General features: G+C 37.5%; 1 protein-coding gene across 1 annotated transcript; it reads left to right on the top strand.

The window, feature by feature from the left end:
• Positions 1-404: 404 nt before the first annotated feature.
• BATF3 (basic leucine zipper ATF-like transcription factor 3) lies at positions 405-25,856 on the top strand. Its single transcript, XM_074309117.1, has 3 exons — positions 405-728; positions 5,893-5,997; positions 25,372-25,856. The coding sequence occupies exons 1-3, from the start codon at positions 651-653 to the stop codon at positions 25,555-25,557; spliced, it is 369 nt and encodes a 122-aa protein (XP_074165218.1). The 5' UTR covers positions 405-650; the 3' UTR covers positions 25,558-25,856.
• Positions 25,857-26,196: the final 340 nt, after the last annotated feature.

Here is a 26,196-nt window from a genome sequence, read left to right as displayed (position 1 = left end):
GTCCCTAAAAACCCCATGCTTTAGTTTCCTTACTCCTACCCCTTTCTCAAATACCCCACTTTGTGGTTTGGTTTTGAGTTCCCTCCCAAGTTTCGAAGACCAACACGTGATTTCCATGAAGCTCCCCCCCCCAGACTAAATGCCTGTGAGTTCGTGAGTGGGGGGGGGGGTAAGGAGGGACCCTATCAGTGGGACCTAAGGATGGGGAATCTTTGGGAGGTTGGGGACTAAAGAAGGGAGGGTAAGGAAGTGAATTAGGATGTAGATGCGGCGGTTTCCTAGGAATCAGAAGACAGGATCAAAATTTGGGGAAGGGGTTGTGGTCGAGAGAGAAACGGGGTCAGGAGCTGGGCAGGGGGTGGGGAAGAGCGAAAGAGAGAAAGAACTGCAGCGGAAGGAAGAGAGAGTGAGAGTGAGAGCGGGTAGCCAGAAGGGGAGGACAAGGTGTGCCTCCAGCCTAGCCCGGGAAGGGAGTGCAGGAGGCAAACTCGGGACCTAGGAGGGCCAGGTGCGCTGGCGAGGATGCCCGGGACCGGAGAATCCCCGTGAGCAGGAAAGAGGCGCGGCGGGACTGGCAGGCTGCTCCTCCCCCCGGAGGCTGCGCTGCGCTGTCCTGCTGGGGGCGGGTCGGGGGCAGCGGAGCTCCCGGCATGTCGCAAGGGCTCTCAGCCGCCGGCAGCGTCCTGCAGAGGAGCGTCTCTGCCCGCGGGAACCAGCAACAGCCGCAGGTAGCCAGGGGAGATGGAGCCCGGGGGCTGGCTGGGAGGCGGGAGGGTGAGGGAAGGAACTTGGAGAACCGCAATGGTGACCGAGGCTGTTCCTCGGGCTGTCGGGTTCGGGGAAGGACTGGGCGGAGGTCGGGGAAGTGGCGGAGAGTGCTGGGGACTGGATGAGAGGCACTGCCTTGGGGCAGCAAGCACGGGGGTTGGAGGCGTGGGCACGGCGTAATAACCGGACTCGAGCCCAGCAAGCCAGGAGTTCTGGCGGCTTCCAGAATCGGGGGCTAGACTGCCACCTGAGCTGTCACTTTACCCTCGGAGCACGGGCACCAGAGCCCCATGGTCTGGCTAGAAAGAGTGCTGCCTTGCTCTGCCTTCGCACGTGGGAACTCAGCTCCGGGCGCCGCGCTGTGGCCAGTAATCGAGGTCCTCCCTTTCCCAAGGCGGTGTGGGTCTCAGCTTCCTATCCACCTGTACCTGTGGCTCCTTTAATCCGACACTTTCAGGGCTACTAGGGGAGGAATGGGGTCCTGGGGTGAGGGGTTCCGCCTCTCCAGGCCGAGCTTCAGGAGAGGAGGGTTAGTCCTGTTGCTGGGGGAGAGTGGAAGCATTCTGAATACTGGAGAAAGTGAGAGCTGCAAGCCCTGTAGTTCAGGCCCATTCACTACAGGTTGACTTTCCAATACAATTTCTTGGAAAAATCTCAACTAGAACCTAAGTTCCTTGGAGTTTAGCCTAGTACTTTTTCACATCCACTATACCAAACCCAGCAGTAGGCTTCACATGAAATACCAAATGGTCAGCAAACTAGTTATTGTGGTCCTGGGCAAGTCACTTAATTTAAGTGACTCAGTTTCCTTATCTGCAAAATGCGGATAATAATAGAGATTGTTGTGAGGAGCAAATGAGATAATATTGGTAAAGTACTCTGAAAAATTTAAATTGCTTTAAAGACTATTAGCTTAATAACAATATTATCTGATTCTCCAACTTCCCCCCTCTATAGTCCAGGTAGGTCCCTAGACCTCCTCTACACACACATCTGTTTATTTGTCCACTTTTATGGGAAGTAGTGGAGTGCACTGAAATAGAGGACTTGAAATCTGAGCTCTAATTCAGTTTCTGAAGGAAGTTATGGAGAAAGAAGTACACCTGTTTAAGTATTTGAATCCAAGACCAGTGCTCACTTTCACCTCAACTGTTTATAGATCCCTAAAGAGCATAGCAGTTCAGTAAGAGTCTGGAGTACACTGATCTCTGAATAAAGAAATAGCATAATAGAGATAGAAGGGACCCCTAAGTCAATCCCCTCCTTTTACAGGTAAAACAGTTGAGAGTTATTAAGTATCTTTCTCCCAACACATAGTAAGGTAGTAAGCATAGGGATTTTGGGAATAGGATTCCCAAATCAATCCTCTTTTCATGTACCCTATTGGCCAGTATATAACCAACATTTATTAAATCCTTTGATCCAGTCACCACTGACCTACATTTGATGTGAAAATTGGACATGACTAAATAACCACCATAACAATTGAACTGGCTGTTCACATCTTGTTTTAATGTTTCCATATTTATCTGTCTTTCCTTGTGTTTCTGGAAAATGTGATAACTCAAGAAGACAAGTTCAGGGGACTGCCCTACCATTCTGTAACACTCTTTACATGCTGGTGTGTCTGTATATGTTCCTAAAGTACAGAGATAGAATCTCTTTGTACTCCTATAGCTTTGCACCCAATACAAGAATAATTATTTGCTTGATAAATGATTTAATTTTATTTTGGGGTTAAGGGACTTGCCCAAGGTCACACAGCTAGTATCTGAGGATTAGTTTAAACTCAGGTTCTCTTGACTCCAGGGCTGTGCTTTACCCACTGCATTACTTAGCCACCACTTAATAAATGATTTTAGAGTGCTAGTGATGATGATGAGCAAGCTGATATGAATGGGTGCACAGCATGGTGTAGACTTTTTGTTGTTCATAGAATTGGTTTAGAAAACTCTAGGGGGAGGAATTTCCTTCTACTGCAGTCTTAGAGAGTTGTCTTGGGGGGACTAATATCTGGGGGGAGAAGTTGGATGACTATTCATGACCACATAGAGAAAAAATTTGAACCCTGACTCACAAAATCTGAAGTAAATACTTGGGTTGTGTGGGGAGAACATTGCAAAGTCTTGCTTCAGCCCTTTGTAAGATCAGTTATTTTCCTCTGGGTGTGTGTACATATATTTGAGTCGATAGAGTGCTAAGGAATGAGTCAAGAAGTCCTAGATTTAAATCCCACTTAGAATCTATGAGACCCTAAGCAAGACATTTATGTTCTATACCCCAGAGAGGGGCTTCTTAAATTTTTTCCACTTATAACCCCTTTTCACCAGAGAAATTTTTATGTGGCTCCTGATTTATGGATATATAATAGATATCTATATTAAACATTTATTGATAATAAATAATAATTAATATATATACATATAACATATATTGTATATGATCATATATAATATATAAAATAAAAAGAAATTTTAAAACAATTCTTTGGTATACATATAATTTAACCATTTATTAAAGATAAAATCAAATTGGCATACTAATGAGATGGATGTGCTTGAATATTTTTACATAAAGAATTAAATCTTGGTGGAATATTTGATGCCTTTTATTATTGCCAAATTTTTCATGTCCCCCACATTCAATTATGATACCATATGGGGTCTCAATCTATAGATTAAGAAGCTTTGCCATAGAGAACTCCCAGTAATTACCAACTAAATTAGAGATCTTTGTTATAGGTAGTGTCAGTTCCCATGCTCAGAACCAAGAAGGCTGACAAAATAGCCTTCCATTATTCTTATTGTGGGTAAATGTGTATATGTTGGATTCTGTGTCCTTTCCCCTCATTAGATGGTAATTTCTTAAGGGGGAGGTCATAACTTCTCTTTCTTCAGTATCTTTGCTCAGTCATTATTTTACTAGATTCTGGTTTTGACCCAGGCTTGTGAGATCTTTGTTTCAACTTGACTATTCAGCATTTCATTGATTGGCTTAAAGTGTTTGTGCTATGATAAGTTTTGAGAGATTTGATTGACTCATACTGTTGTGCACCACCAAAGAGCTTCAAGATGTACCTGGAATTAAATCTGTGGTTTGGTCAGCCATCTTGGAGTGAAGGGGGTGATTATTAAGGGTTTCAAATAGCACATCTTAGATTATAAAAATCATGAATTTTTGATGGATTTAAAGGAATTTAACATGTCAATATAAGTTGCAAGAAAATGCAAGGATCACGGAATGACTAATAAAATTCACATTTCTCTATTTCATAATGTTCAAAAACATTTGGGTATTTTTCTTATGTACTATAATGTTAGGGTCTATCCAAAATTAAATTATATAAAGTCCTTTCCTTTTGGGAGTTTAAAATCTTAATCTGGGCTTCTTAAACTTTTCTCATTCCTGACCTAGGCCCATAGTTTAAGAAGCTTTGATCTAAACCAGATCCACCACCAACAATAAATTTTATATGCACATATCAATTCAATAAATTTTAATTCAACAAGTGTTTACTAATCACCATAATATATAAAAGGTTCTATCTACACACCAAAATTAAAAAAAAAATTATCTGCCCTCAAGGAGCTTACAACTTTTTTTTTTTTTTTTGAGGGGGAGGAATGAAGTTGCACAATATTTTCAAAGATTAAAAAAAAAAAACGCTAAATAATTTGAAGAGGGAAAGAATACTGACAACTACAGGGATCAAGAGTGGGTTCCTACATAGTTTGAACCTTAGTTGAGCTTTGAAAGAAGCTAAAGATTTTAAACTTGAAGAAAGATAAGAAGAAAATTGAATTAGAGAGAGAATTCTAGGCATGGAGATAGTCAATGAAATGTCTTGTAAAAGATAAAGCTATAATTCTAGAGCATGTGAATGGAATAAGTTGCAAGAAGATTGAAAGGGGTAGGTTATGAAGGACTTTGAAAGTCAAACAGAAAATTTTATATTACATCATAGAGATGATAGAAAGCCATTGGAATGTATTAAATTGGGATGGGGGTAGAAATGAGTGATTTGACATGGTCAAACCTATCCTTTAGAAAGATCAGTTTGACAGCTTAGTGAAAGAATAGATGCCAAAGAATTGGAGCAGGAAAATTTTTCCAAAAAAGGAAAAGAATAGTATGTAAACTATAGGCCAATGGTCTTGACATAATTTCCTGGGAAAATTCTAGAATGTGTCATTAAGGAGATGGTTAGTGATTATCCGGAAAAGGATTACAAAAAAGATGACTTGATCAATCTCTTTCTTTCTTCTTCCTCCCTCAGAATTACTCAGAGTTTGATAGATAAGGGAAATGTTGCAGCCATATTTATCAGGATTTTGTCAAAACATTTGACAAAGTAGCACATATTAATTTTATGGAAAAGATATAGAGATGTCATAAAACATTAGATAAACTGTTGGACTTAGAGAATAGATTGTAATAACACAGTATCACTCTGGAAGGAGATCTACAATGGAGACCTCCATGGGTCAGTCATGGTCCTATGCTATTAAACATTTTTATCAATGGCTTGGGTAAAAGTGTAGATAGTATATTTATCAAAATTACAGATGACATGAAACTGGGAGGTCTAGCCAACATGCTGGATAATAGGGTCAGATTCCCAAAGTATCTTGAGAAACCAGAAAACTGGGCTGGATCTACTAAGTGAAATCCAGTAGGGATAAACACAAAGTCTTCCACAAAAAAATTATCTCTGCAAGTACAAGATAGAGGAGGCATTAGTGGCTTATCAGAAAAAAGATCTATGTTTTAGTGGACCTCAAGTCCAGTATGAGTCAGCAGTAGGATGTGGTAGCCAAAAAAACTCTGATAAGATCTTGGGTTGTTTGAGAAGCTTAGCTTCCAGGAATAATGAGGTTATAATTCCACTGTGTCCTATCATGGGCAGACTAGAACTCAAGTATTTTGTTCAGTCTTTCCCAGTATAGTTTGGGAAGGATACGGTAATCTGAAGACTGAGCAGGTGAATTATATAAAAAAAACCTTAAAAATATTTATATTTATTACAAAGATTGAGGGATAGTTAGACTGCTTAGAAGGGGACAGATGAATACTCATGGGAAAGATAGGTTGGAAGGTAATTCACCTGCTCATTTTCTTCCCCAGAGCCCTGAGGATGATGACCGGAAGGTCCGTAGAAGGGAAAAAAACAGAGTTGCTGCTCAGAGAAGTCGGAAGAAGCAGACCCAAAAGGCTGATAAACTTCATGAGGTGAGTATGTGAGTATGGCTTTGGACAGTGGAAGGTACATGTAGAATACTCAATGTTTGGCCCTTAAGCAAGATTTTGCCATCATCTTCACAAAGCTCTTTATAAATAGGAGTTATTGTTATTATTATTATTATCATCAAGGACATAGTTTATCCTTAATATCAGTTAGTCAATAATCACAGACATTTAATATTCATTGTGTACATGGTCGTTAGGTTATTTCTAATATTTTTTCAAGGATCAGTCCATTGGATATACAATCATAATAGACCTTTTTATTCATCAGACTAAAGAAACTAAAATTTGACTAATTTAATATTTAAAAAAACAATTAAACTTTACTTTAAAAATGTAAACAAAAAATGAAACATGAAATTCCAATTTGGGATCTTAATTTTTGAGACATTAGGGTATAACTGGGCCCACTCACCATACTCTGTCCTCTTGTCTACCTATACAAATCATTTCTCAATCCACTGCACAGAATTCCTTCTTCTCTTTATTCAACCAAAGGTCATTTAGCAATTACCATGTTCAAAATGAAAGGCAAAATGAGGGAGTGAATAGAACGTTGGCTTTGGAGTCAGGAAGGCCATTTTCAAATACAGCCTCTGACACATAATTACCTTTAAGAACTAGGCAAGTTGGTGTCCAAGAGGAAATTTTTAAATTGACAATTCTTCATAACATTGAAATTATCTGTCTGAACACCAATAACAATTTCCATTCATTGTGTTAGCTTTAGGGAGAAGTGCATGGAAGTAAAGAAGTCATACTATTCCCATTATGCAAAGAGTTTGCAATCTAATGGGGAAGATAAAGCATGATCACTGACAATAAAATATGAATGAAATCAACTGAAGGAGAGCTTACTCTCAGCTGAAGGATTCAAGGAAGCCTACATCATGTGGAAATGATAGGGCAGGGAGGTAGAAATAAAGGCATTCCACATATGAAGAATGGTGCTAGCAAAGGTGGGAAAAGCTCTAAAACTGGAAAGTAGTTCAAAAATCATTTGGTTTACCCACCTTGTTTTACCATACAGAGGGATTAAGGCCCAAGTTACATGGCAGTATCCATCAGGGGCATAATTGCAACCCAGATCTCAGAATCTGGTGGTCCTTCTTCAATGGGGAATGGCAACTATCCTATTTTGTTTGGAGCATAGAATGCAACATATTAGAATAGTGTGAGATAAGATAGGAAATGTAGGGTAGAGTAAGATCATAGGGGCCTTTAATTCTAGACTAAGGCATTCACCTAAGAATACACATGATTCTGACCCAATATTTATTTGCTTGTGTTATCTTGGCCAAAGAGCAGCTATGTGGCACAATGAATAGAGCATAGCTGTGTGACTTTGGACAAGTCCCTTAACCCTATTTATTTCAGTTTCCTCATCTATAAAATGAGCTGGAGAAGAAAATAGCAAACCACTCCACGATCTCTGCCAAGAAAACTCCAAATGGGGTCACAGAGTTAGATAAGTCTGAAACTACCAAACAATCACAAGAACAAAGAACTCATGAGTGTAGTTCCTTGACCTAGAGAAATAGAAATGCCCAAGGAAAGCAGGGAGGATGACTGACTACCTTCCAGAGCATGAATAGAGGGGAATGATATTTTGTTCATTTCTATGTCCTTTTGTTCCCTAAATCAGGTAGTCTTTGGGGGAGGGAGACTTGGGCTTAGGAAAACCTGAGTTCAGATTCAGTCTCAAATACTTACTAGTGCCTGACCCTGGGCAAGTCACTTAATCCCTATTTGCCTCAGCTTTCCCATCTATAAAGTGGAGATAGTAATAGCACCTACCTCCCAGGGTTGTTGTAAGAATCAAATGAGATAATAATTGTAAAATGCCTAACACGGCAAGCACTACATGTTAGCTATTATTATTACCACCAAATCCAATAGTCCTTTTTTCCAATTTTTATTCTCCTTCACTTTTCACAGCATTTTATGAAGCTAATTAACAATAGAGAGATGGGGGGAGATGTTCCCCTCTTGTTTTGCTTCTGGGTTCTCTGCCAAGAGTGATCTTTGAACTGGAAAGGACATACCAAAAGTTGTGATTATAGAGAGCTGATATTCAAGCTAATTTGTCTGTATCACAGAGCACATAGTTATCCTTGGGGATCTCAGATCACTGGGACCTGAGGAACTAAATCCTAAGGTATTGAAAGAACCAGTAAATGCAATAGCTGAAATAGGGAAAAAAAATGCTAATAACAAAAGAGATCACAGGATGAAAGATCTAGAGCTGAGAGAATCTAAAGGTCATCTGGGTCAACTCCTCCCTTTTACAAATGAGGAAAATGAGGTCTAAAAAGGTTCAATGACTATCTGACACAAGTAGTATCAGAGATGGGATTGCATTTTATTTCATTTTTTTCTGTTTTGAATTTTCATGTTTATTAGATTTTTCTTAACTCTTGTTGAAAGTTAATAGAATCTCATTCTGGAAATATGTTGATTTATTTGTAAAATAAGAGACACCAAAATGTAAAGAACTTCTTTGTTATTAAGTCTAAGACAGCTCAAAAGGCATCTTGTTTACTTTTTAAATTTTGTTTACTTTTCTTCATCAACCAAAATTACAGGTCATTATGAAATGTTCATTATTAGATTTTATTTGTGGAACTGCTTTTTAACCCAAATCCTCTTAACTCCACAGCCAGTACTCTTTCTAGTATATAAAAGGACTGGAAAAAGGCAAATATTCTAGGGGGTTTTTTTGTGTGTGTTTTTAAGGGAGGAGAATGGAGGCTGCAAACTATAAGCTACTGAGTTTCACTTTGCTTTCTAGCAAAATTTAGAATGTTATTATTAAAGGGATGATTAGTGGATATCTAAAAGCAGAAGCAGTGATAACAAATAGAGTGTCTTCTTTGAAAATAGATTCCTTTTGGGGCAGGATTAGACTTAGTTGATCAGGAAAATGTAAATTTCTAGAGTTTAACCAAATATTTGACCGAGACTCTCCTGGTATTCTGGCAAACTAGTTGGAAAGAGATGGTTTAAACAATACTACAGTTAGAGATATTCTGAATTGGTAGAACATATGGAACCAAAGAGTAGTCATCAATATTCAGTAGCAGTTTAGAAATTATTGCTGATCCTCTTCTGTTTACCATTCTTATCAATGACCATGAGATATAGTGCTGTAGGGGGAAAAGAATAGAAAGTGTGCCTTGAGGTTAGGGTTCAAATCTTGTCTCTGACACATATTTGTGTGTTACCTTGGATAGATCATTTGATTTCTGAATAGTCTAGGCCAGAAGTATTGAACTGCTCACTAGGCTGTATCCAACCCTACAACAGTCTTGTGTGACATAATCAGATTAAAACATAATTGGGAAGTACATAACAATATAAATATACAATAGAACACAGACAATATTAATATGTAGTTTTCTACATATTTTAGGTAAAGATGAATGGTTCCGAAATTCTGTTTGGGTTTATCAATGCTGATGTAGGCAATTTTCTAAGATTTTAGTTGCAAAGAATGTATCAAACTACCTTGGTAGAGGGAGTATTCTAACTGTGATAACATTAAATTTTGGTTAAAAAATACCTTCTAAAGTTACAAAATGAGGAAATATTGTTAGAGAGCAGTTGGAAAAATATATTGGGGTTTTGATGGACTGCAAGGTCTTCTGATTCTGTCTGTTTTAAGCCCCATTCTATTTGGACCTTCTTACACAATTCTTTGCATACTTAGAAGTCTTTGAGCTTTTCTTTTATCCTTCACATTAAATTATAAGCTTTTTTAGGGACACAATCTATCTTATTCTATTGTTAGTGAAATTGTGGGGCATGATGGATAGAGAGCTGGACTGAAATTCAGGTATGTTCAGATCCTGCCTTTGGCATATACTCAACATATGCAAGTCTCTTAGTCTCTCTGAGGGTCAATCAATATCTTCTTTAAAACAGTGATGACAACCTATACCTCACTGGATTGTTGTGAGTAACAACTAAGTTAATATGTATAAAAGGTTAAAGCACAATATAAATAAAATTTATTTGGATATTTGAATTCCCATTACTTAACCTACTACCTTGCATATAGTATTTAATAAATGTTTGTAAATTTAACAAAAAAATTTTGTAGTTGCTCGATCTTATGGGATGGTGGAAAAACTATCCCATAAAAGTTGAATGGATACAAAGATTTTGTGTTATCTAAGAATGGTTGCCAAGCTATGGCTAGAAAGGATCTGTTGTATTTCTTATCTCAAGAAATCCCTATTTCATTATCATTGTGGGGACCAACCAGGAGACAGCTTAGTTTCCCTTCTCACTTTTATTAGTCCCTTGATTATTTCTTTTTACTGATCTGGAGTACATATCTCAAGAATTTGTTATAGCTGTTTCACGCCAATGGAACATATTCTCATATTCTGCTACAAGGTAGCCAAGAGGATGGCCTTGGAGATGATGTTATTTTTAAAGATTCTCGTATAGATAGGTATTCTGCCCTCTGCCCTCGAACTACCTTTTTCAAGCCCAAACACTTGATAAGAGGCCCCTGAAATTCTTTTAATCAGGGTCCAAAGTCTTTCTCATTCCACAATGATAGGGAGTAGGGAAGGAGGTAGAAGAGAATGTTGGGGACATCCCAAGGCAAACTTCATCCTGGTACCTGAATCTGTGGGAGTTGTGGGGGGAGGACTGGGCTTTTTTTTCTTTTTTTTTTAAGTATAAAATTTACCGTGACCTTCTGTGGGGCAAAAACTCCCAGGGCAGATCTTTCAGGGTTTCTCCAGAATTATATTAGGGGAAGCTCTTTCCCAGACTTTACATAGTTCTGTAAATTTCCACAGAAGGATTTTGTGAAGCCCCTTGCTTTCTTCCTTACTTCTGTCCATTTAGCAAACAAAGTTCTCAGCTTTGGGTTACTCTAGTTCTACAGCTAACAGGAATTAGGAGCAATCAGTAAACATGTAGTAACTATTACATAACAGCCATTCTGAAAAGACAAGAAAAAGTAGCTCCTGTCCTCACGGCTCCATATGGAAGATAGTGTTAAAGCTTAAAGGGCCCATCTCCATCTTTACTTACAACTCTGGGCTTCAGGAAAGCTAAGTCACTCAAATAGACTTAGGACCCTTTCCTGAGGGGCTGCCAGTGTAAGTCAGCTACATAGACTCCTACAAAACAACATGAAAGGACATTAAAAATTAATATGTAGTAAACATATTAGAAAAGATGAACTTTACAAGATTACACACAAGTGCTTTTATGGAACAATAAATGAAGAGTGTTGTTTAGTTAGGGCCAGAATGGGAAAAAAATTATTCCTCATCTATTTTTCTTTCTGTCTCTCTTACTCTGTGCATGTATGTGCTTACCCACTGTCAAATTTGAACTCAGTGCTCTCTCATTCCAGGTCCAGCACTCTATCTATTATTGATCCACTTAATAAATATTATCTTATAAAAACCCAGTAAGGTGAGTGCTATTAGTTATGCCCATTATACAATTGAGGAAGCTGAGGCAGGCATATTTGAAGTGACTTGTCCATGGTCACACAGTATGTAAATGTCTGAGGTGGATTTGAATTCAAATTTTCTTGACTCCTGGCTCATCACTCTAGTCACTGTATTATCCCTCTGCCTCAAGCCTTGCTCCATCTTTTTTTTTTTTTTTTAATCTAGACTTTTTTAAAATAGAATTTTTCCAAATACATGCAACAATAATTTTCAACATTTTCAACATTCACCTTTGCAAAATTTTTCTCCTTTTCTTCCCCCCTTCCCATCTCCTCCCCAAGACCACAAACAATCTGATATAGGTTAAACATGTAACCTTGCTCCATCTTGCTCATGACTTTTAGTATACTGTATTTGGATTTGATCACTAGGTGAATCAGGAACTTCAACTTCTTTGTAATACAGGCAGAATGCCAGTATTCCACAGTCCCATTATCAGAACTTCTTCCACCTGTATCCTGCATGATTGAACTGTTGAAATTCAGCTCTCTGTTGAAGTGTGCCCTAGTTTTTGTCCTGTGGTGTTGGAAGAATGGATGATGCTAAGTCTTCACTATCGACTGCCTTTGAAGAACACTGTCATCAGGAAGCAAAAAACCAAGAGTTATTTTCCTTCTAGGGAAAACATAATAAGGTGGGAAGAGTGAGCTTGGAATTACTTTCCTCATCTGCAAAATGGAGAAAGTCATAGAAATTGTTTCACAAGCTTGTTTAGCGTCAAGAGTTTTCTTTCTACAAGTTGGAGTAATCCATAAATACTACTTATTGTTATTCACTTGACCTATGTCCCTCAAATTGTTGTCACTGGTCAAAGAAAGGTTTGAATGGCTCAGGGAAAATGCATCCTCCCTACTAAACAACCACCCAAAGACATTTTTACTTTACCCATGGACAGTGAATTTAGCAGCAGCATGGTGTGGTGGGAATGTGTCAAACGTGGGGTTCATGAAACTCCTGAATACAAGGCAACATTTAAAATGTCATTGGGAAATATTTAACAAAATAACAAAATGAATAACAATACAATGTAACATAGATAATGTAGCCAGCAGTGATCCTTATGTATTATTTAGTGACCCCGTTTCTATTTGAATTTGACTGGTAACATGAATAGAACATTGGACTTAGAAGTGGAAAGATATGAATTCAAAACTCAAATAGGGAGAGGGACCCTCAAGTCCCTCCTGATTTTAAATCTAGGATCCTATTAGGAGCATTATCAGTGCTTTACAAATGTGATGTCTATCCCTATTCTCTCTCTGTCTGTCTCTGCTGTATCAGTCACAGCTCACTCCCAGTTTCCTCCTAGATAGGACCAGTCACATGGTTCTGTTGGTTCTGCTGAGTGCTTAGCTCACTAAGAAATGAACATGAAAGGAGGAACGATCATTCAAATGACAACACATATTTCAGTTGTTACAATTTCACGATAGCAAGTTTTCAGATTCAGAAATGTGGTGAAGGATTACTTTATAGTGAATTGGTACAACAGATTTGTTCATGTAGAAAATGACTTGAGATCTCAAGAGCTATCCAAGTCATATCTTAGAGAAAGTGAGAGGCAGCCAGTCAGATCATAGTATGAGCTGGCAACAAAGCTGGGAGTCAAAGAAATTTGAGGGACAAGCAGCATCTAATGATTTTCTTATTAAACAGCAAATTTGTTTTCCCTGCTGTTAAACTGTATAAATATTTTAAGGCACTACAAAAAATAAACAAGCAATTATTAAGTACTTGCTGTGTGCCAGACACTGTGCTAAGCTTGGGAATACCAAGAAAGATATATAAACTTCCCTCCTAATGTACTCTTAGATTACTCCATCTAAACACTAGCTATGTACCACTTTCCCTGCCAGATAATCCTTCCATGAGTCTACTCTGAGGCCAGATGGATGACTTAGTCTGGTATTATCCACAAGCTCAGCCATGCTGCTTTACTTCCTTTCTTGCTCATTCTCCCACCTGCACATCTGTTTCACCTGCACATGGGCTACCTTGATTTTATTTCACCAACTTCATTCTCCTTTGCCTTTCCCACCCCCTATTATAATGTGAACTCAAGTGTAGGGAATGTCTTTTGTTTTGTTACAATACCTTTTACATAGTAAGCACTTAATAAATGCTCTGTCTTTAAAAAGTATGGTTCTTGGCATTCAAGTTATAGAGTAGATGACATGTTAATATCTAGGTGCACAGAAGACAGAAGAGGAAAAGGTAAGCTGAAATGGGAATGAATGCATTGGGGGTAGGGATGGGGTAGGAGAGGAAAAACAGGAGAGAGCTCCTGCAGAAAGTAGGATTTGATCTGATTTTCGAAGAAATCCAAGGAAGTCAAGAGGCAGAGATGAGGAAGCAGAGACTTCCAGGCTTGGGGGAATTTTTCCATGTATTTCTAACCAGTTCAGAGACATGGAAAAACCAGGTGGAGAAAGCAGATAGAGTGTGGACTTCAAACAACAGCAAGAAAGCCATAGAGTGCATGCAAGAAGACTGGATGGGTAGATTGGACCAGGTTAGAAAAAACCTTAATTGCCAAACAAGAGTTTCTGCTTGATGCTCCAATTAAATCATAGATCTGGACCAAAATCCCTCCAGAACCCCAAATAAATACAAAGTGATGAAGATAGGGAGAGATGGACCCTACTGTTGGAGGAATCAGGGAAAACTTCTGGTAACTTGCCCTCTGAGTTGAATCTTGGAGAGAACCAGTTGTGGAAGCAATGAGAGAGCATTTCAGGAATGGGTGACAATTCATGTTAAAGCTCAGAGAAGGTTCCCAGGATGATATGTAACGGGGATAGCATATAGGCCATTTGGTCTGCATAGTATTATATATAAGGGTCAATAATGTGTAATCAGATTGGAAGGACAATCTGGAGCCAGATTGTGTGACTTAGAAGCCATGTTTTAGAAGCAATAGAGAACCCCTGAAACTTCTTGAGCAAAGGGAAGGCATGGTCAATGCTGCACTTTGGGAATATCAATTTGGCAACTGTGTGGAAGATGGATTGGAGGGGAGAGAAGGCATGTAGAAGGAGATCAGTTAGGAGATTGGCAGTAGCGTAGGTGATGGGGTGAATAAGAGCCAGAACCGGGCAGCTATCAAGGGAAGAAAGGACAACATTTTAAAAAAGATGTTGTGGGGGCAGAATTGACAAGAATAGGCAAATATATTACCTTTGATTATCTCCTCTCTACCTCTAATTTTTAATCTTTCCTTATTCACTAGCTCATACTTTGTTGTTGTTCATTTGTGTTTGACTTTTCGTGATTTAGGGTTTTCTTGGCAAAGATATTGGAGTGGTTTGCCATTTCCTACTCTAGCTCATTTTACATTTAAGGAAACTGGGGCAAACAAGTTAAGTGACTTACCCAGGATCATACAGCTAGCAAGTGTCTGAAGCTACATTTTAACTCATATCTTTCTGACCCTAGGCCAAGCACTCTATCCCCTGGATCACCTAGCTGTGCAATAAGCATACTTAGATATTCTCTATTCTTTAAAAAAAATTCTTCACTTAATCCTACTATCCTCCCAAACTATCATCCTTTAGTCCTCCTCTCTTTCAACAGCCAACTCCTAGGAAAAGTTATCTCCATTTTTATCTCTGAAACAAAGATGTCTTTTGGGTTGCATACTGGGAAGCCCAAAACCATAATAACAGCCTTGTGGCACATTAATGAATATTGACCATGGAGTCAGAGAGCCTATCACATTTGATACTGTGGACATGGATAAGACACTTACCTCTCTAACTCTCAGTTTCCTCTTCTGTAAAATGAGGCAACTGGGTCAGATAGCCTCCTAGGACCCCTTGTAGCCCTATATTTCTGCTTTATTGAAAGAAGAAAGTGAGGAAGCAGTGGTGAGCTTATCAAGGAAGATGATGAGTTCTATTTTGGACATGTTGGATCTGAGATGCCATTGGATCCTCCAGATGGAAATGTTGAACATGTGGAGCTAGAACTACAGAGAGAGATAAGAGCTGGATATGTAGATATGGGAGTCACCAGCATAGAAATGATAACTGAATTTTTGCAAATTGATGAGTTCACTGAAAGTATATGGAGAGGAGAGAAAAGAGAAGGAAAAAAAGTATACCTTGGGGTACACTAATGCACATGAACAGTGATTCTCCAAAGGATTAGAAAACAATAATAGAGTAACATCAGAAAAACTGAAAGAAGAGACAGTATCCAGAAGAGGTGGTTAGCATTGTTAATCATTGTGTAGAGGCTAGGGAAAAGCTATTTGATTTATCAATGAAGAGATCACTGGTAATCTTAGGAGAGAACATTTTCCTGTACAGGTGACTTGGGAAGTCAATTTGAGAGGGATTACGAAGACAGTAAGGGGGGAAAATTGAGTCAACAAGTGGAGATACTCCTTAGGATCTTGACTGTGAAAGAAGGAAGATCTAGAAGATTATAGATTGAGGGGATGGTAAGAATTAAGTGAAGGTTTTTTAAGGATGGTAAAGATGAGATTTAGTGGTTAGGGAAAGATTGAAAATTGAGGTATATGGGAGATGAAACAGCTAGAAGGCTCATGGAGATTTTTTTGGGTTTGGAGTCAAGAAGATCTGCCCTTAATTTCTGCCTCTGACATTTAGCTATGTGATCCTGATTCTCTCAAGTTCTCTACGCTTTGGTTTCCTTATCTATAAATGTGGATAATAAAAGTTTCCATCTTACAGGATTGTTTTGATAATTATCAAGCCATTAAAAAAACTTAAGAACTCTGATTAACCCAATGGCTCAACACAATTCTAAAAAATGCATATTTAAACATGTTCCCCACCTCTTAATAAAAGAGCTGATGGATTCAGAGTGCAGATTAAAGCCTTTTTTTCCCCTTGTCTCTCTTTATGGAAATGACAAATGTGCTTAACTATTTTGCTTGACTATACATGTTTGTAATGGGTTTTACTTTTCTTGTCTTCACATATGATGGGGCAGGAGAATTTGTGAGGAAGAGAATTCAGAATTGAAAAAAAAATTGAATATAAAAATATAAAAAAGAACTTTGCAAACCTTGAAGTGATACATGAATACCAGCTATTATTATTATTATAAAAATCAAGTGCCTAAAGAAGACAAGAGAGAATGAGATCAAAGACATAAATAGAGGGTTTGGTACTAGCAAGAATGTCCATCTTTTCATGAAAGACTGAAGCAAAGGAAAAGAGAACATGGAATAAGCTGTGGAGAAAATTTGATACATAGAATGAGGGCACAGTAGCACAACTGCCTGCAATAATTACCTAACATAAAGTTGGGAAGTTGTCCCTATCCTTTCAATATGCTAATACACCTTAGAATAATCTGTGATGCTCACATTTACCTCTGGACTTTAACTACCTGAATCTGTACTTATGGAATAAAAACCCAAGTGGCCACTTAGGATTTCAAAGCTTCCTTGGATAGATCAGCTCCTACCAAAGGATTTTAAGAGTCAAAAAAGTGAGAAAAGAAGGACAATGGCATTGATCTGAAGGATTTTTCTGTCATTGAATGTAGAGTAGTTGTTTAAGGTACTTTTAATCTTCACTCATTTCATGTATTCACTTGACATAGAAAGTAGTTATGGTATCTTCTTTTATGTCTTGCTGCCCTTGAAGATTGTCCTTGGTGAAGTTTTTCAGCATTAAAATATGACAGTCTATTATGTGCCAGGCACCTGGGGATATAAAAAGGGTGAAAGTCATTTTCTGCTTTCAAGAAGCTCACAGTCTCTGATGGGGAGACTATGTGCCAACAATTATGTACAAACACAGCATAAACAAAATAAATTGGAGATAAGCAACAGAGGTGTGGCACTAAGCTTTAAGGGAATTGGGAAAAGCTTCTTGTAGAAAAGGGATTTTAGTTGAGAATTGGTTTGATAACAGGCTCACTCAAATAAACTCAGAAATCTTCAGGATCAAAGGAGCATCCCCATGCCCTCCTTGGAATTCTGCTGCCCTTTTGCCTAAGGTTCAAGTGCCTCTGGAAGAGAAACTTAGCTGTCCAACTTCAGGGCAGTAATTATATGTGGAATCCAGGTCCAAAGTATCCTTGAAACCATGACAGAAACATTGCATCAGCACAATGAGTGACATAATGGAAAGAGAACTGAATTCAGAGATAATGGTTCTGTCCTGATTTGCCACTAACTACTTGTGAGAAATTGATGTAATGCCTTCACTACTGGGGGCCTTCTGAGATGAGTGACTGCTTCAGGGTCACACAGACAGTGCCACAAAAGTGCCACTTTCTTGCTCTTCCTTCCCTTTCCCCTTCAGTCACCACCTCTGCACTATTTCATTAGCTCATCTCTCCTTAAGCTAGTCCTGATTAACCTTTAGTAGTTTAAAATTGTATTAAGATTTTTGGGACACCATGTATACCAATGAATCTATGAGCTCATTGATGGGGAACATTTCAGATTGCAAACCTGTTGGTGGGTTGCTTGTTCTGTGGCACTCTGGTCCATGTCCTCTCCCTAAGTTTACCACAGGTGGAATACCTAGTGTTCCAGAGACTTTCCTTTCATGACACTAAATGGAAATCAGAGATCAGGATGTCTTCTGGTCACACCTTATTCTTGCTACATGACAAGTCTTCCCTTTCTGTCTCTAACATTTTTCAAAATTTCTTTGATTCTTTTTGGAAGGTTTAGAAAAGACTTGCAAAGTGAATCCTCACAGTGACCATCTGAGTAGCTGATACAAGCATCGTCTCCCTTTTATACTGTTACTCACCCCACATATATAATCCCTTCACAAAACCTTTGTCATTTCTCCTTTGTCAGTGTGACTTTTATATGCCCCCTTCCCTCAGCTCACACATCCCCAACCCTGCTTCAGGCTCTCATCACTTTGGTGCTGACAAATTAGGGAATTAAAGTTTAGAAAGAGTGACTCACCTGTGGTGACACAGTTAATAATACTAATAACAGTTTCCTAATTACCATCGGATAACCTCATCTGTCTCCTTTCTTAATCCCTGTCTCCCTAGCATAGTGTTTGAGAATTGGATAGAACTGGACATAAATAGTTATTTTGATGTCTTTAGTCTTATTCTTTTCTTTGAAAAGATTTCCCAGCAAACACAAAATTGAAATATGATAATAGCCTCAAACTCTGTTCTGGCAAAGAGCTCAGGTCAGTGGGATTGGATGGCATTAGATCTTTTAGCCTTTTTTTTTTTTTTTAGTACCAAGAAGACCAATGTCCTTTGCCTTTGTCCAGGTAATTTCTTCTAAATATGAAAGTGTGGCCTCATGGTGATCATTTTTTTGTCCTCCCCTTCTCTGTTCCCTTTGGATACTCTCTTCCTCTCCCAGCTTTTTTTGATATCCCTGTGGTTTTTAAACATTTTGGGTCCCCTACCAGGAGGTCACATAGCAAAGAAAATACCACTTCTTGTTTACTTTTTTATTTCCTCTTTCTTGCTTTTAGCTCAAAGGCCTCTCCACAAGTTAGAGATCCAAAGCTAGAACTTGAAGAGAAAGTAATCCTTAAGAAAAGAATATATTTATTCTTTGCATTTGATGACAGATGATTGACTCTGAACCCAGTGTAGTAGAGTGAGCCAAGAGGGAGGAGTCAGCAGGCTTGGATGGGAGACAATTAAGCAATGTGTGTTTATTCTGTCACCAACAGATAATTAATCTCAGCAATTCAATTAATTTCAGCAAGCATTGATTAAGCCTTTATTTCATGCAAGGAATTTTGGAAAGTACTGTCTATATATACTTCTTGCCCTTACCCTGAAGCAGCTTACATTCTACTAGGAGAGATGTGATAGGAATACAAATTAGTAGAAGTTAAAGTTTTCTGTGATTGGGGCAGAGGAGACATCTAGCCAAAGTGATGAAGACAAAATGGAAAATAATTTTTAATCTGGGGAGATAAAGACATTGTAGAGCAGGTGGAACCCAAGCTATGCCCGAGGAAAAAAAGGATTTTGGAAGATTTCTAGGCAAGGAGTGTCCTGCATGAATACACAGAGGCAGGAGATATTATGTCAAGTCCACAGAACATCTAGTAATTCATTTTCAGCTGGAGAATTCTATGAATTGTCTATTAGTAAAAAGGCTTTCTTGAGGGGTTGTGAGTGCCTCCTTCTTGAAGGTCTTCAAGCAGAGGCTTTATAACTTAGGACTCTTGTTTTAGAAATTCTTTTCAGGAAGGGGTTAGGTTAAATGACTACATAGGCCCCTTGCAATTCTCAAATTCTGTGATTTTATAATTCTATTGATGGTAATATTAAATATCTTAAATACCAAACTGAGAATTTCTCTATCCTACAGTAGCAATGGGAGTTACTGGATATCTTCAAACATTAGTTTCACTTTATTTAAAATGAGGATGATCATACTTTCACTACTGATCTCACAAAGCTGTTGTGAAGAAAACACCATGTAAAACCTTAGACTTAATTCAGTATTTTAGTGGATCTTGATCTCAGCCATGTGGGGACTTCCTCTAGAAGTCAAATTAAAAGTCATTCAGCTTCTTATTCCTTGCAATTCCTGTCCATTATCTTGGGTAATTCTTAAATTTAGACCTGGAAGTCTTCCTCTAGACAAGAGTCCCAATAATTTTTTTGTGCGTGTATTGGACCCTTTTTGTGGTTTAGTAAAACCTATGGACCCACTATCAGAAAATTTCCTTTTAAAGTTTTAATTGAGGTGTTTTGTTTTTATGTTGCATCTATTTACAGATCATTCCTATTTTGTGAGAGGTCTCATGCAACTAAGCAAAACAGTTAATTAAAAGTAATAATAAGGTGATATCTAAAATGTGTGTGCAACATGTGTGCAACATTTCATATCTGAAATCCCTCCCCATCTCTCCATAAAAACACCCATTTTCTTTTCCTTCTATTCCTCTGCTCCATTAAAAAAAAAAGCAAATTTTTTATAACAGGTATACATAGTCATGCAAAATAAATTCCCTTAATGATTGTATACAAAAACATAAACTCATTCTGTGCTCTACACCCATCAACTCTCTGTCATAGAAAGTATGTTTCATCATCAGTCTTTTGGAGCCATGGATGCCATTATGTTGATAATAATTCGTATAGCTTTCAGAGATGTAAATTTAAAATTAGTTTTTATTTCTAATATGTAAATATTTATAACAATGTCCCAGATAAGCAAAAATTCTTTGGACAGATCCCCAATAATTTTTAGTAGTACAAAGATCCTAAGAACACAAGTTTGAGGACAACTATTCTAATATTTCACAAATGAGGAAACTGAAGCCTAAGATATTAAATGATTTTGCCAGGTCACACAAGTGAAAGGTAGTGCAGGTGAGCTAGTAAAAACTTCAGAGGCCAAATTTCTCATCTATTAAATTTTTTTGAGGTCATGTTCTCTTACAAGTACACATACCATCAAGGGAAAGAGTGGGCACACAAGAAAGAATGCCAAAGTAAGTACACCAGTGTGGATCACAGTTCATTTTAATATTATTTTTTGAAGTTTAGTGTGTACATTATTTTTTATGTTTGGAACATTTTATTTTTTTACTTAATAGTATTTTATTTTTCCCAGTTACTTGTAAAGGTAGTTTTCAACATTCATCTTTGTAAGATTTTGAGCTCCAAATTTTTCTCCTTTCCTTCCCCCCCCAAGATAGCAAGCAATCTTATATAGGTTATATATGTACAAACATGTTAAATAAATTTCCACATTAGTCATGTTATGAAAGAAGATTTAGAACAAAAGGGAAAAACCAAGAGAGGAAAAAAAACCCAAAAAACAAAAAATGGTGTGCTTTGATCTGCATTCATTGCATTGCTAAGAAATACTAAGTTTAACATAGTTGATCATCATACAGCCTGCCTGTTACTGTGTACCATGTTCTCACAATCCTGATCACTTCACTTAGCAGCAGTCCATTTAAGTCTTTCCAAGTTTTTCTGAGAGCAGTGTGCTCATTATTTCTCATGCACAATAGTATTTGATCACAATCACATACCACAACTTGTTCAGCCACTCTCCAGTGTGTAGACATGCCCTTGATTTCCAGTTCTTCCCCACTACAAAAAGAATATATTACAAATATTTTCACACATGTGGATCATTTTCCTTTTTTATGATCTCTTTGAGATACAGAACTAGTAATGGTATTGCTGGATCAAAGGGTATGCACAGTTTGATAACCTTTTGAGCATAGTTCCAAATTGCTCTCCAAAATAGTTGGATCAATTCATAATATAACATTAATTTGCTCAATTTTCCCAAATCTTCTCCAACATTTATCATTTTCCTTTTCTGTCATATTAGCCACTCTGACAGGTATGAGCTGGTACCTCAGAGTTATTTTAGTTTGCATTTCCCTAATCAGTAGTGATTTAAAACATTTTAAAATATGTCTATAAATAACTTTAATTTCTTCATCTGAAAACTGCCTGTTCATATCCTTTGGCCATTTCTCAATTGGGGAATGACTTGTATTCTTATAAATCTGACTCAGTTATCTACATATTTTAGAAAAGAAACACTTGTAAAATTGTTCTCCAGCTTTTTGCTTTCCTTATAATTTTGGTTGCATTAGTTTTGTTTGTGCAAAACTTCTTAATTTAATATAATAAAATTATCCATTTTGTATTTCATAATGTTCTCTAGTTCTTCTTTGGACATAAATTATTCCCTTCATGTATCCCATTTTAAGCCTCTGAATAGCTATTGATGCTTTCTGGTATTATTATCAAACTATTCCCAGGGACATTGCTCCTTACTTTTACAAGGAAGTGTGCAGCCTCTACATATCTACTCTCTACCAATATATGAGCATTATATTGCTCTCTGTAGGTCTCACAAGGTTTCTGCCTGATAGTGCAACATTGTTCCCAAAGTCAACTTTTGTTATTGTCATTTGTTGCTTGACTGACAAAATGTTATTAGTCAAGAACTTCTCCCTTTTGCCAGCTTTTGTCCTTGAATAGAGATCTTCAGATTATTTCCCATAAGATGTAGAATAACTATGACTAACTTTTTCATATGACTAAAAATGGTTTTAATTTCTTCATCTGAAAATTGTGTCTTTATCTCTTTTGACCATTTATCAATTGGAAAATGGCTTGAATACTTATAAATTTGAATTAATTCTCCTTATATTTTAGAAATGAGGCCTTTATCAGAACCCTTGGATATAAATTTCCCCCCTAGTATATTGCTTCCCTTCTAATCTTATCTACATTGCTTTTGTTTGTATAAAAACTTTTTAACTTAATATAATCAAAATTATCTATTTTGCATTCCATAATGTACTCTAGTTCTTCTTTGGCCACAAATTCCTTCCTTATTCACAGATCTGAGAGGTAGACTATCCTGTGTTCTTCTAATTTTATGTCATTCTTTATGTCTAAATTATGATCATATTTTGATCTTGTCTGACCAACTTTTTAATTGAGGTTCCAAAATGTTAAATGATCTTAATGTCACAGAGATTATATCAGAAACATGATTTGAATCCAGACCTTTTGAGTGGAACTGTGTTATCCTATCTCCCTGCTTTTCTTTTTAATATCTGTATTGTTACTCTTTCAGCCTCCTCTCCTTCCTCATCTGCCAATCTTCTGCCTCTGCTGCCCTGCTATACATCTGTCCACTTTCCTATCCTTTCATCCTGTCCTTCCTTCATGGTTATTCCATTTCATTATTCCACTGATTTATGATAGTTTGACCTTGAAGCCAGATAATCTATATAATCAATCATTAGAGACTTATTGAGAGGTTAATGGGGGACGAAAGGAGATGACTAATTTATGAAAACATTTGGTTGTTCCTTTGTGGTTTTGCAACAGAAATACAGAAAGAATAGATAATGATGTTGAAAAATTTTGAGGAATTGATAAGGGAGTTCCCCTTAAGATGGAGTTTACCTTAGATTGTTGCATGTTCTCAGTAGAATGAAAGGTGAGCTTATCTGTTACAAATGTGGGGAGAGGAAGTTCTGTTGCAGAGAGAAGAGAGAAGAAAAGTTTAATAACAGATGCTATGGGAATAAGATACGGAGTCAATAAGAGTACAATTAGATTGTCAAGCAAGCAGCAGGGGCCTTGCTGAGGTTATATTCATGAATTGGCTGATGCTTATTGAATAGTCAAATAGCACAAAACTGAGAGCTGTAGCTGGTGGATGGATGATTCATTTGAGAGTCCCCCCAAAATATGGACAGAGTGAAATGATGAACCCAAACCAATCTCCTAACTCTTGCCTCCAGCTCACCTCTAAACCACTGAAAAAGGAGTAGCACATGATGTCTTCTTGTAACTCACTCATTCTTTAACCCATTGCAACCTCAAGTCTGTCTTTCCCACTTTACTGAAACTACTTTCTGAAAGGTCACCAATAATTTTCTGATAAACTCAACAGCCTTTACTTAGTTATCATTCTTCTTTAGCTAACAGTATGTCTTTGGACTATTGATCACCCTGTCTTCCTTGATACCTTTCATCCCTTGGATCCCAGGATGCCACATTCTTCTTGTTCTTTCCTTTCAATTCCCAGATCCACATTTCCAGCAGCCTACTAAGAATAATTAGATATCTTGCTGACACTTCAAATTTGAAATATTCAACTATGAATTTATTATATTTCCTCCAAAACTTTCTCCTCTTTCTAACTTCATTTTTTTGACAGCAGAACTACTTATCCTTCAGTAATACCTTTCACTTTCCCCTCTCCCTCATTGCCTAAACTTCCAAGTTGTGTCAATTCTTCTTATAAAATATCTCTTCAATCTGTTTCCCTCATTTCCATCCATCTGGATTATTCAAATGGCTTCCTACCTACATACCTCTCTGTTACTAATATTTCCATTCTATAATTTCTTCTTTGTACTCCTGGAATATCCATCTTCCTGATGTACAGATTGGATCATATCACTCAGAATCCTTCTGTAGTTCCCTATTGTCTATTGAATAAAGTTTGATTCTATGAACCCAGTATCTAAGTGCTTATAAATTTCCCATTATCTTAACTTTCAAGCCTTATCATATCATATTTCTTCCAATTATTTAAAGTAGGACTTGTGTGTGCCCTCTGTATTTAGGTTAAACTATGTTAAAAAGCATCCAACATACTTAGGATCTTGTCTTATTTTTACCTCTTTATGGCTAAAATGCCCTTCTTACCATCCCAAGTAAATACTAAATCTCAGCTTTTTAAAGCTATGGATCATGATCCAAAATGGGGTTTCATTACTGAAGGTGTGGGTAATGAAATTATAATTTATTATCAGTAAAATTTTTATACCTGTTTTATGTACCTATGTGTCTGACTGAGGTCATGTAAAAATTTTTCAGACAGAAAGGGGTCATGAATAGAAAAAGTTTAGGAAGCCCTGGACTAGATGACCACCTTTTTAGGGTATTAGAAGATTCTCGCATTACATTGGAGACAAGACTAGCTTTAGATTCTTTTTGAATTTAAGGCTTTTACATTTCTGTTTTAGAGTTTTTTATTAGTTTTCAATCATGTCTGACTTTTCATGATCCCGTTTAGTATTTTCTTGGCAAAGATTCTGGAGTGGTTTGCCATTTCCTTCTCCAGCTCATTTTACAGTTGAAGAATTGAGGCAAACAAGGTTAAGTGACTTGCTTAGGATCACACAGTTAATAAGTATTTGAGGCCATATTTGAACTCAAGGAGATGAGTTTTCTGGATTCCAAGCCAAGTGATTTATGTACTCCTTATCTATTATAGAGTTGGCAATTGCTAAGGGGATGCCTGGTGCCTGAATAATCAGTTTGGAGGCATGCATGGGACAGCTTTATGGAAGAGGAATGGGGAGAAAATTATTGATCTCCTAGAAAGGATTTTGTCACCATTGGGCCCCTGCTTTACCTTAATTCCTTTCTCTTCTTCCAGGAATATGAATGTTTGGAGCAAGAAAATACCTCCCTTCGGAGAGAGATTGGGAAGCTGACAGAAGAACTGAAGCATTTAAGTGACGTGTTAAAGGACCATGAAAAGATGTGTCCCCTGCTTCACTGTTCTATGAACTTTGTACCTGTGGCTCGACCAGACCCCATCACCAACTGCCTACCCAGATGAGACCCAAGAACTGTCCTTGACACAGAGTGAGAGAGAGGCCTGGATGTTTTCAGCCAGAATGAGAGGCTTTCCAAATGATACTTTTATGCACAAGGCACTATGACCAGAACTCTTTACCCATAAGGTGCTGGTGAAATCTTGACTTGTCTCCTAAAGCTCTGAACACTTAAACAGATTTTCTTTGGTTCCCCTTTTTGTTTACTTTGGCATTTAGTAAATTTCAGCTATCACTCAAATATTAGAAACCTTTTTCCCAGTCTCTTTAGAATTTGGTTAATAAAAATGATTTTTATCTCTTTCTCAACATCTTGTTTCTTTAGGTTAGTTCTGTTCCCTGGATAATGGAACTTATGTGGTTTTGAACTTAATTTGCATTTTTTTCTTGCTAGATAAAGCCCACTAACTTTCACTTAATTTCCTTGTTTCTTGGCCATTTTGATTTCACTTTTGATGTTTTAGTTTGATGACTATATCCTCATTGCTATTATATCTTATCAATTTAGAACTAGATGAGACCTTAGGAAATCATCAGCCCTCTCCTTTTATAAAGAAGCTTTTAAAAAGCAGTTATGAATGTGACAAACATCAACAAACTTGAGTTTCCATATAAAAAAAAAGAAAAGAAAATTGTATATAAAC

Source organism: Sminthopsis crassicaudata, chromosome 4 (genome assembly GCF_048593235.1).
Source record: "Sminthopsis crassicaudata isolate SCR6 chromosome 4, ASM4859323v1, whole genome shotgun sequence".
NCBI classification, from domain to species: Eukaryota; Metazoa; Chordata; class Mammalia; order Dasyuromorphia; family Dasyuridae; genus Sminthopsis; species Sminthopsis crassicaudata.
Note: the sequence above shows the minus strand (reverse complement) of the source record. Positions and strands in the feature narration are given on the sequence as shown.

Bases quoted from the DNA above. Each gene is read 5' to 3' on its own strand.
- BATF3 (XM_074309117.1), top strand. From the start codon at position 651: ATGTCGCAAGGGCTCTCAGCCGCCGGCAGCGTCCTGCAGAGGAGCGTC. The intron at 729-5,892 runs GTAGCCAGGGGA...TTTCTTCCCCAG, and splicing joins GGAACCAGCAACAGCCGCAG to AGCCCTGAGGATGATGACCG. The intron at 5,998-25,371 runs GTGAGTATGTGA...CTCTTCTTCCAG, and splicing joins AGGCTGATAAACTTCATGAG to GAATATGAATGTTTGGAGCA.